Source organism: Leptosomus discolor, chromosome 16, assembly GCF_034619465.1.
Source record: "Leptosomus discolor isolate bLepDis1 chromosome 16, bLepDis1.hap2, whole genome shotgun sequence".
Taxonomy (NCBI): domain Eukaryota; kingdom Metazoa; phylum Chordata; class Aves; order Leptosomiformes; family Leptosomidae; genus Leptosomus; species Leptosomus discolor.
Window position 1 is genome coordinate 16,745,199 of NC_141406.1, and position 12,144 is coordinate 16,757,342.

At 47.7% G+C, this 12,144-nt stretch overlaps 1 protein-coding gene across 2 annotated transcripts in view; it reads right to left on the reverse strand.

Annotated features, from left to right (window-relative positions):
* TTC28 (tetratricopeptide repeat domain 28) overlaps positions 1 to 12,144 on the reverse strand; it is a 178,634-nt gene that overhangs the window by 41,479 nt on the left and 125,011 nt on the right. For both annotated transcript variants that reach the window (XM_086473965.1, XM_086473966.1), the window contains exon 6: positions 2,271 to 2,778. In XM_086473965.1, the coding sequence (XP_086330091.1) occupies positions 2,271 to 2,778 (508 nt within the window). The remainder of the gene's footprint in view (positions 1 to 2,270; positions 2,779 to 12,144) is intronic.

The following is a 12,144-nucleotide window of genomic DNA, read 5'->3' on the forward strand; positions in this document are numbered from 1 at the left end:
ACCCAAACAAACAAAAATTTCTGGAATTACATGCTGAAAGCATCATTAAATTCGAAGCTGCTGTGAGATTAATAACGATATTAAGATGAATTTTCTAGTCCCAACCTGGCTGATTTTAAGCAAACAAAACAGTGAGAGAACTTAAAACTGCAAGCAAGTACCATGAAGGCTGAGGAACAAGAGCAAGCTACTTCCTTTTGCAGCAGTGCTTGTTTCATTCTGGGACGAGGCAAAGCAACTACAGCAAGTACTGGCATTTTGCAGTGAACTGCTAAGCTCACCTCGTCTCAACATTTCTGTACTCATTTGATGGAGTTTTTTTACAATGCTGAGTAGCACAGATACAGACGACAATGACCACAGAGGCAAGTAGAAGAAATACTATAGAACTTGAACTAAGCTCTTTCTTCTAGCAAAAGAGCCATGGTCTGCCCAGTGGCAAACTGCTCACAAAAACAGGAGGAGACAACATGGAAAACCCAAGATGGCTCATCACAACATTGATGCAGGGAAGAAAAACAAAAGCAAGTGACAGCTTTCATTTCCCCAGACGGCATTTCCTCAGTTTCCTGGATTTGCTCAGATAGACCTGGGGCAGTTCTCCAGAAAGCAGCAAGTGCTTCGGATGGGAGGCGAATGAAAGCAGTTCTGATCTCTGGAGGTTTACCAGTGCTGCTCAGAGCACGTCCACCCCCGTTTCAGGGGCACTCACAGCTGAACACAGCCATGCCATCTCCCAGTAACTACGCCATCAGAATAGCCTGTACATCCTCTAGTCAGCTTCCACTGGAAACAAAACACATGAAGTTAAGCTTCAGAGCATGAGGAACCTGCCCTTAGTCCTGACCATGAGCTGGGAAGCCAGCGCATTCCCCAAGCATAGTCAAGGACAACGTCCCCATCTCCCCCACCAAGGACTCAGAGCTTACACGTCACCCTGCTCCCTGCCTGGACAATCTGAGGTTCCTTTCCTCCATCTGGGCGCCACTGCCCCTGTCACAGACCAGTGGATCCCTCAGGTCTCTCCATCTCCCCAGGACCAGCCCCATGCTAGCAGCAGGGATGGGGGATGCAGTTTGTGTTTTGATAGATGCATCTGCTGTTGTTCTCTGCAAAAGCCCTTACATAAATGTTAGGGGAAGCCAGACACAAGGCTTCAGCCCCCCATCCCTCTGGCCTGTTGGGTTCTCTGTCACACTAACAGAAATGTTATCAATGCTCCCTGCTCTCTAGCGCTAAGCATGTCACAAGCGCTTTTGCCTCACAAACCTATTTTGCCTCACACATTTGCCCTAATTTGTGTAAAGGAGATTCGAAACACTAATTAGAAAGCGAGGACTGTCTTGTTTTCTCCAGTTCACCTTATCTTCTTCATTCAGCTCCTGAAGACTCAGCTATTAAGGGAAATTAAGTAATTCATCAAGCCCTTTTCAATTACCTGCTGTTGATAACATCAGAGTACAATTAGCATCTACAAATGAACAAAGTGCCAACTGCCAAGCAGAAACAGCAGCTAATTTACAGCCTGGGGCAGCCTGCCCGAGCTGAGATTCAGGGGCTGCCAGCAAACACGTATTTATACCAGCAACAGCCCTTGTTCTGCCCCTCCCAGCCAGCTGAGAACACATCTTAACAACAGCTGGAACATCAGCAGCACAAACACTGCATCCCACTGCAGAGACGGAGACCTATCTTCAGTCACTTCCACATCTGGCGCTGTGAAGAAGCAGCAGGAAAGGACTTCACTTCGATGTAACTCAGTCCTTCCCTGCCTGCCAGCAATATGCCAGTGTCTCTCCTTCGAAGAACATGAGACTCCTACACTATTACTTTAATGTGTACATTCCGCAAACAAACTCAGTTAGGATTCGACCTACATCTCTCTCAACTTACAAGGCAGCAATATATTGACAGATCCAGCTGACAAGCTCCCAAAGAAACGGCCCAATAATAAACCACATCACTTCTTGCCTTAGTGCAAGACTTAAGTTTATTTCTGACACCTGAATAGCTCTTCAAGTGCATTTTACCTTTTAATTTCCCTTCTGCCATGAGCTTGCGCTTTCTGGTGCCTTTCTGGGCAGGCCAATAATTTAACGTGGGATACATTACCTGAGCATGCCATCTGCCAAGTGCCTGTTTAATTTATGAAGACAGTCTGGTGAAACTGGGTTAACCAAGAAGACAGTACACAGCAAACCTGCATCCTGGCAGCAGCTCTGATAGTCGTGGTATTCCCTGACACATTCTGCTCCACGTCAGGTCCTTACCTAGATTGGAGGAGGCTCTGCCTTCAGCAGCTCGGTCCTGCAGGCTCTCAGCGATGTGCAACTGTTCTTCATGGTACTGCTTAGCCCTCTCCAGGTCCTGCATGCATCTAGCTGCATGGCCCAAGCCAGCATAAGCTCGCATCTCAATGGCTTTCTCAGCCAGCTCCTGGGCCAACTCCAGCACATAGTTGTGGTAGGACATGGCTTTGTCAAAATTCCTCCGGTAGTGGTAAGCACTGCCTAGATTGCTGTAGGCTCGAGCTTCCTCCCGCTTGTTCCCCAGCTCCTTGGCGATCTTAAGATGTTGTTCATGGCACTGCACTGCGTTTTCAAAATCCCCCATCGCAATGTACACTGCTCCCATGTTGCCCAGCTCCCGTGCCTCAGAAAGCTCATCTTTGGACTGCTTTGCAAGGAGGACACACTGCTTGTGGCTAGCCAGTGCATTTGGGTAGTCCCCGATGGCTGTGTACACATGGCCCAGACTGCTCAGTGCTGAGGACGCTGCCTGCAGGGACAAGAGAGAGAAAGTAAGCAAAAGTATTCATGGAAAGAAGTCAGATGGCCCCAGCCCTAGAAATCAAAGCCACAAAAGGCCATTCTGGAGAAAGAATTTGACGACCAGCTAGAAAACCTGCTCTCTGCAGTTCTTCTATACCCCTCAGGGCAGCTCCAGCGGGAGGCAGCAGGAACGGGGTTGACTCTGGAGAACAGGGCTAGGATCACCTCCTTCTCTAAAGCATACCGTGTGTGTGTGAATCTGGTAGAGGGGAAGGACGGCACTGCAAAGATGCAAAGACCACTGAGGAAACAGAGAAAGCGATCGTTGCAGAAAACTGTGCTCCAGGAGCAGCCTGAGCTGTCTCACAGAGCAGTGCTTCCTCTGTAGGCAGCCACACCTCAGGTCACCTCTCATAACTACTTTAACATCTACACCAAGTCCTGCTAACACAGCAAACAATCCTGTGTACAGCAGCTCTTCAGAAAGCAGACAAATAGTGATATTCACCTGCAGAGAACATTGCAAACGAATGTTGGCCCTGTTCCACCCTCCACCCGGTAAGCTCACGTCAACGCAAGACTCCCGAGACCCCACAGGCTGATGCCAAAGCACTGTGAGAGACCAGCAGCAGAACACCTAACTTGACATAATCATGCTGCAGGCTGAGCCACCACGAGGACTCTGCAGTCTCTTCTTTCCAGGCTAAACAGCCATTCAATATTTACAAATTTACACACTTGCAGCCAGCACTCAGCTGGGAGAAGGGAGATGCCTCTGCTGCTTATCTCACAATACCAGTAGGCCAGCGTGCAGTTGCCAACATCTTTGTGTACTTCTGCTTGGCCAATCACACTGTGCTCTGAAGACCACAGCTCTTACTGTGCAGCATCAAGGTCCTTCTAGCACAACTGTGTGTTACTGAACCCCAAACAACCTTGGGACTGCAGCAAAGACAACAGTATTTCAGCAGCTGGAGCCTCCATCCCTAGGGACATCTTAAATAAACACAGCTATTCGAAAACCTGAGTTCTTACCCCTGAGAAACAGCTGTATTTAACAAGACAAATTATCTGAGAATCAGATTCTTTTGCCCACTGCCTCCACCAGGACACAGGCCAGCCTTCCACCCGACAGAGCGACAGCACACGCAGCCAGACAGCAGGGCAAGAAGCCAAGAGCAGGGATGTGTTCCTTCCGCCTAATGCACATCTGCTGCCTCAGCATGGCTGCTCACTCCAAAGCCCTGACCCTGAGTCCTCCATAGTCCCTGCATGTGCATTTCCTTCGCTACCCAGCTGCTGCTGTGACCCAATTCCGCAAGGCTATCTTTTCCAAACCTCTAGAAAGGAGCAGTCAGGGTGAGCGACTCATCCCCCTCCCTAGCACCCTAGCTCAGGAAGGTGTCCTAGGTTACAGTGTAAAATGTGCCAAAAGGAAAAAAAAAAAAAAAAAAAAAAAAAAAAGTATTCTATTACCACCTTCAGGAGCTGTTGAGACCAGGTGGGGCAGTGCTCTCTGCCTCCCCCCCCTCTGGACTATCTCCTGTTACTGGGCACAACAATGCCCTATCGCCTGACCCATCGATAACTCGCTCCTGGACTATCTCCTGTTCATGGCCCATCAAGGAACTGCCTCACGACTCCCCATCCCATTGTGAGATGCTCCGCCCGGGGGAAGGAGCCAAGCAGTCCATGCTAAATAAAAACGGAGATCTCCAACACCCTAGCAGCCTTCTTCCACGGGATTCCCAGAGGAGTTTTTCCCCCCACTGGAGTTCCAGAGGACAAGAGCTACCTACCTACCACTGGACCTTCGGAGGAAGACCAGACTCTTTTACCTGATTGCTGCTTCAACAGAACTACACCCATCGCTTCAGGAGGACTGCAGCCAGCATCTTATCAGACTGCTACTGCCACCCTAACAGGGGGTCAGGTTGTATTCCTGACTCTGTCAGTGTAAACCAATGGGTTGTTTGGTTTTCCCTGCCTTGTGTTATATATATATATATATATATATATATAAGTAAAGAACTGTTATTCCTATTTCCCATATCTTTGCCTGAAGGCCCGTTAATTTCAAAATTATAATGATTTGGAGGGAAGGGGGTTGCATTTTCCATTTCAAGGGAGGCTCCTGCCTTCCTCCACAGACACCTGTCTTTCAAACCAAGACAGAAGGGTCCAGTCCACCCTTCCACCCGAGATGGTGACACAGCACCTCAGGACACTTCTCCTTGCTCTTCAAAATGGCATAATCCCCTGCTACCAACGAAGAGGTAGCCTCACCCTTTTCCCATCCTTGGCTGTGCACTCCCAGTGCATCCTTAGGCTAGTGTTCCTGTTCATGCATTGGATTCTGAGCTCCCCAATCACCCGTTCAAATTTCCTACTTCCTAGCACATTGCACTGAGTGCTGTGATGGGGGGAAGAGCAGCTTGACCACTCCACCAGGTTGCAAGCAGGAGGGACCCCTTTGGCTGCTCCAGTGTCAGGAAGAACGGCATGCTCCCTCTATTCTTGCTTTCTGAGCTCAACCACTGCAGGCCCCTGTGTGGCATACTTCTATTTTATTTTGCTACTCCCCTCTTGTTATGACTTAGACAGCCTCATGCAGCTGATATTGGTGATTTTTGTTTAAGGAGCAAGCACACGTCACCGTTCTGGGTGCAACACCCTAGGCACAACACCAAGAGCTCTCCCATGAAATGGGATTTCATATGTTAAGTGCAAGGCGTGCAACTGAAAGCACCTCACAAGTCGTGCCAATCAGCTATCTCCAGTCCGAATACCACGGAGCTGGAGGAAGGCTTCAGTGTGGTACCACTGATGAAGACACTGGACTAACCCCTGGGAAACGCAAGATAAGCTGTGAAAAGTGAGCTTCTTACACTGCACGCATGAGACAGGACTCCGACCACAACTCCACAGCAAGGTTCAGACAGCAAGCAGACCTCTGGGGTTAAACTCACCTAAGACTTCGCAGATTCAAGCCTGCCTCTTAACTGTTCTAAGCAGCTACCTCTTCCACACTACTAGCGCACATCAAGGTTGGAAGGAAAACACTTATTTAAAGGAAGCAGCTGGAGCAGCTAAGGGACAGTGGTGGCTCCCCATCTGTGCCCAGAGTGGCTGTGATGAACCTCTCCAGCCCACCCAGCACCCAACCAGGAGTCCTGCTACCTCCTCCCTGGGAAGCCATACATCTGTCCCCAGGAGCTACGCGAGTTAAAAGAGCTTCCCTCACCCTGGGCATTTCCTCTGGACACTCGCCTACCTTGATAAGCTGGTATATTCCTGCTTGGCTCCCACCTGCAGACTGGCTATGCCCCACAGATGCAGGATTTTAATTCCTCTCTCCAAGGCAAAGTATTAACCTCTTCCTGGCACACTATCTAGAGACCAGGTACACAAAGAAAGGGCATTAGGAAATCTCTTCTACAGGAGGAGAAGTGGCTCAGCACCTTTCAACTGGAACTATATTTTGCTATTGAAGCTGCATCCCTGAAGAAATGAGCCTTTCATGACTTTCAAACACAGTGGCAGGAGAAGCCTTCCTGAAGATCATTTTTACTAAAGTTATGTCACAATTGGAAGAGTAACGCTAAGTCAGGAAGATCTATAGGCCCGAGCAAGAGGCAGTGAGCACAGGTGATAAATTATTTTTGTGATCAGCAGCATTAATAGAGTAAGATTTCCATGCTGAGGAACTGTAAACATGCTGTGCTGATCCAAATTAATAGGGAAACCATCTTTTCTGATACAAGAACCTTAGGTGACAGATTAGCTATTAAACACAATTTATAGGTCATAACATAGAGAAGTTATAAGGAAGCTCTCCCTTGGCCAGCTCCGTAAATAGCCAAGCTGCATTTGTTCTCCCTGAGGCATCCTTTCAAGCAGCTTAATTATAATGAAAGAACTGCCAGAATTCAAAATGTCTTAATTTTTTTCACTTAGTGTTGCAGATGAACTTCATTCAGCGCAAGGGACACTGCAAGAAGAGCAGCAGCTGCCATTAGGAAGCCCTGCAGCATCCCTGCGAGCCTGCGGTACCACTCCACATGGCAGTGGGACGGGAAAGCCTTGGGCTCAGTCCCACAGATGGCGAGAGCATCACCAGACTTCATGCTGCCAATACAGGCTATAATGAACTACACGTAAGTCGCTTTTGCTGCTGTAATTACCACAGGCCAGAGAGGGGAGCAGCTAGCAGCAACTCCTCAGTGACACAGCGACAGGCTGGGGACAAAGCTACTGAACATGCTGCCAGGCGGTCAAATGATTTCTTGGGCTTTGGAGGTGTTTCTCCAACAGCAAGCACCCCAGGTGGCGTGAAAACCAGCTGAACTCTCCATAAATTACTTACAGCCTCCGCAGAAGCACAGGTACTTGGCTCAGAACATCAGGGACCAAAGCCATATTCACTCCAAAAATTGCCTCTGCAGGACACCCTGCAGGGCACTGCTGCCCTCACTTCACTCCCACCTCCCGCTGGAACACCCCACGTCACCAACTCGACTCCGCATCCCGCCGGCCGCCCAACCGGACCTCGGGAAGTGGCCTGGACATGCCAAGTGTGGCAGCAGGCAGAGCTGGGAGGAGGCCCTGCTCCATCTTGGGTCGGACCCACTGCAGCATCAGGGCAGTTTGGCCCTGGACAGGCTCTCGAGCAGCGCAGTGAAGTAACTTTTTGGCTGAGACCAGTGAGGAAAGGATTTATCTAAAAGAGGGTCTCTAAGGAGGCCTGTCTTGAGGCTGCTAGAAAACCAACACAAAAATTTTTGCTCTTGAATTTTCATCCATTCATGAACATCAGCACAAACGTAGTACTGAGTCACTTGCAATCTCACTAGGGAACAAAAAAAGGAAAAAGTAGATAGATGCAGACATCCTGCACAAGCCCAGATGAAAATTGTGCAGGGGGCCCATTACAGGAGCATTGGCGCTCCCTTCGTCTTACTGGTGAGCAACACACACACTGCTTCATGGAACAAACCAGTAAGCCATTTTGGGCAAGGTTAAAACCCAGCACAAGGAGATCAGCAGAACTGATTCAGTCACCTCAATTAATTCTGAAAGACAGGCCACCAACACCAGCAGCACTTCTGACATAACTGAGAAGAGAATGGCAACGTCTTTCTGTAAAACGAGGAGTCAGTGAAAACCAGTGTCTCCTGGGGCTGCTTAAACAAAAAGTGGACATTTACACATGCAGATTGCTGAATAAGATGAGCTATGGCAAAGAGCCATCCAGACAGAGATTCAGATGATGTCAGTGGGCTATGGCTAGGGAAAAGAAGCATAAATGGAAAACAGCAGCCCTCAGACTTTCTGTGCACAAGAGAAACTTGACAGAGGCAGAGACTGCTCAGACTGTATATAAGAAGAAATCTTTAGGAGGTCTCCTAGACTGGGAAGCAGGTCATAGGAAGTGAAGTTTGTGTGGCTGGAAATGTTTATTCTCAGGGTTCCTAAACCCTTTGCCCAACAGCATTTCCAGGCTCACAGTAAAGACCTAGAATGAAGGGTACAAGCTTGGCAACCGTTCCCAGGCCATGCAAAAAGATTTGGCTTACACATCTGAGTGCCCAGGGCTGGATCATTTTAACCAAGATGCAGGAGGAAGACAAGGGAAGCAGAAAGGAAAAAGAAGGAGAAGGAGACAAAGAGAGAAATGGAAAATGAAGCGTAAAGGGCTGACAAGAAATAGCCTGACACGATTAGAAAGATGGGGCTGTTTCCAGAGGCTCGGCTGTTGCTCACAGACAGCTAGACGAAGGCAGGAAGGCACCTCAACCCTCGTGTCAGGCCTTCACACCAATGCTCCCCACACGTTTCATTCTGCAGCAGCTCACGCTGTTTACTGATCTGAGTGCTCCAAGAGAAGAACTTCCCCATCACCCTGGAGTCTGCATGAGCAGAGCCTGTGGCACCTCTGGCTTCCCTGGACTGGTTGCATGCAGCATCTCTTCTCCAGCAAGACAACAGTCAGCACTTTCTATGTGCTCTTGGGGGGCAATCAGTGGAAAGACTGTGGAGCCTGTCATTAAAGCAGTGTTCAGAAACAGTTTCGCGATTACATCTGCTAGGGGACACGAATGACTCACTTCGGGGCGTTAGTAATAGGATTCCAGAAGATAAATTCATCACCGTATACTTAATAAAAATCCTCTGCATAATAGGATCCACCAGGAACTCTAAGTAGCTCACCCACTGGGCCAGGAGGGTAGGGGTATTCCCATATGCACTGGTAGAAGAGTCAAAACATTGCAGTAAGAGTACAAGGTTGACATGTGAAAGAGACTTCAGCTCTGCTAGCAAAAACCTCCACTTGGTAGCAGGGTAATGGGAGACTACAGCTTCATACCAGTCAGGTTTTGCATCAGCAAACAAAGAAAAATCAATGCTTTATATATCTGACAAAGACAAATTTTACTGTGGGGGTTGCTTACACCTCCAATTACGCAATTTATCACTTTAATAGAAAGCAGATTCTTCTGCCACTGAGCTGAGGCACAGAAGGGAGTTCTGAAAAAGGTTCCTAATTGCTCTCTCTTTCTTGGGAGCAACAGCCAGCTTACGTTTTTCAGCTGAGTAAGGTAAAGAGTCTGATGTTAAGCAGATGTGCACCACAAAATGACAATTAATAGGGACCTGGTGCCTTGGAGAGATGCGTTTCTTAGGTATTTCACCGTTGCCAGAGAACGGCCATTTCCCAGTTACGTTACATTTAAAGAATTCTTTAACCGACTGCACAGCTTCCTTAAATGAGAACACTGTATAATAATTCTGAAATGGGCAAGGTGAAAATGCTCTGCCTGGTATCTCACTATAAGGTAGCCTTCATCCCCAAACACAGACACCAATTAGGATGGATCAGAGATCGAGCTTTTACAGCCAAGGTGGGGAAATAACTGGCATGGATTAAGCATTTATGAAACGCAAAAGCCTGACTGCAGCATGCTCTTGCATGCCATGCTGTTTCTGTCCACTTCCATTCTGTCGCTGTGCATGGGGTAACAGCAGTGCCTGATCCCACACGATGAAGTGAAGCTGTTTCTGAAAGATCAGCCATGCATATTTGTAACATCTGTACTCCAGACAAACATCAGGATGCCCTTTCCGAGAACCAGCATACCTCCTCATATGCATGCTCTTGAGTGCAGGTAAAGGTCTCCTGGTTCATTGAGTGTATTCTGGGAGTGGTGAGGGGAAGGCAGCTTCAACAATTGTTTCCAAACACACATTCACACAAACCCACTTAAATCTGAAAGCATTAACAGGATGAGTTCTGCTGGCTTCACCATATACAGCAAAATTTCACCATACCTTGCGTCAGTGTAACTTTTCTGTACCGGACCCACAGAGGTCAGCTTCCGGTAACACCACGCTGTGTAAGCATTTGAGCTCTTTCTGTATGTAAGCTCTGTTTGTTTTACATGTATGGACAGTGTAGCTGCTGTGCACACAGGCAGGACAGCAGGCTAACAGGGCATGAGTACTTTCAGGACCTACCAAAACGATCCAGTGGCTGTAAATTGCACTTTATCTCCCGTTTATCGTTTCCTCAGAATCCACCTGTATTCCGCAACAAGGCTTAGAGATCTGCTGCTTTATGCACTAATGCAAGCTCCACACTGTGTGGCATGCTTTTGAAAGTAAGAAAGGAAGGAGCAGACAATGTTCTCCTCCTGTACATTATCTGTATGCAGAAAGGAGGAATGGATTTGGTTTTAGGTAATGATTTCCTGGGGAAAAAAAAAAATACACTGGAATCAATATCCCTGTCAAATCCAATTTATTTGTAGAAGGTCTCAGTCTTTTACATAGAAACTACCAAAAAGTAAACCCCAAAGCCAAAGCCATTGATAGAAGCACTAGCACCTGAATGCCTAGGAGGAATTTTGTAACTACTGCTAACCGAAAGGGAACAACCAGGAATTAATGACACAATAGGAAAAACTCAAAATATACAGTAGGCAGAGATAGCTCCAGTCTGGCCTGATTAATGGATTAAATCCATAGCTCTGCAGGAGTCAAGGACTTGCTGCTCATGACAGAGGCTGCCATGGGTTGTGCTGACAATCCACTCCCAGCCCTGTCTTTCCTTACTTGTTCAGGGACATGACAGTGTTCTAGAGGACTGATCATTCTTCCCGTTTCTTTATCCCAAGCAGCCAAAATTTGGTTGGACATAGCCTAAAAGGCTCCTGTGTGAAATCACTTTAGGAAGGATGGCTGACTTGACATTTTTAGTGATGATCTAAGAAAAGAAGCCCTTGTTTAAAACCACAAGCTTCTTTGAGATGGTGACACTGAGTGGTGACTCATGCCCTGGTCAAAGTCAGCCCTGGGAGAATAAGCCAGCACGTTACAAACTTGGATCTCACAGAACCCAGAGAAGCTCTTTGTGCAGGCAAAGAAATCTCTTAACTCCTACAGTGGCCTGCTGATCTGTGCCAATCCTAACGCTACTTCTGCTCATAAAGTGGATACCACTTCATTGGAAACTCAATATTGGAAAGTCTTGGCTGAGGTGGGGCCTTCTCAAAACCCAAAGAGTGCTGCTCCCTGAGTTTCAGCACCTACGCAAGTTTTCCGCTTCATTTCTTTTACTGCAACCAGGTACAGGCCTCAGAAGAGTGCTAGGTTTTGCAGATACTGTGAGAGGTAAGTAAAACCAGAAGACTGCATTTCTTTCAGCTCAAATGCTGTGGAGGTCAAGTGGGGACATTTAAAGGAGATCCTCAGGAAGTATTACATTTCCCTTTTGAGTCACAAGTCCAAACAAAACAAAGCACATGGCCTTTAGCGCATTCCCAAATTTCCTGCACTGGTCAGATTTCCCTTGTTCTGCTTAATCCTGTCACATTTGAACTGGACAAACCTGGGTGAATCCGGTCAAGCTGACTTTCTCTAAAAAGAGCTGCTGAAGACAGAAAGAGAAAGGCAAAGAGTTTATGCTTATACACATCCAACTACTTGATGCTCAAGCAGTAGAGCTGCTCACATCACTGAACTTGCCCTTGCACGTCATTCAGTCCAAGATGTAATGCAGCACTAGTGCCCTAGAAGGCCCACAATCCTCAAATGAACTCGTAAGGCAAGTGTTTTCCTAGCAGCTGGCACTCAGCCTTCCTCCAAGGAAGCAAGCGTTCCTCCAGGGTACGAGGGAGTTTGCCCTGGATCCCTAATGAAGCAAGGCTACCATCTGCAATGCAAGGCTGAAATCAATGAGGCAAGGGACAGCACTGCACTTTTTAATGAGGGTTTCAATGCATACCCACATCACAGGTCAAACTTTTGAGTCCCAGTGGCTAATCAGAGGCCCCGCAAAGAGCAGGTGTCTGAAGTGTAAGTATACACGGGAACA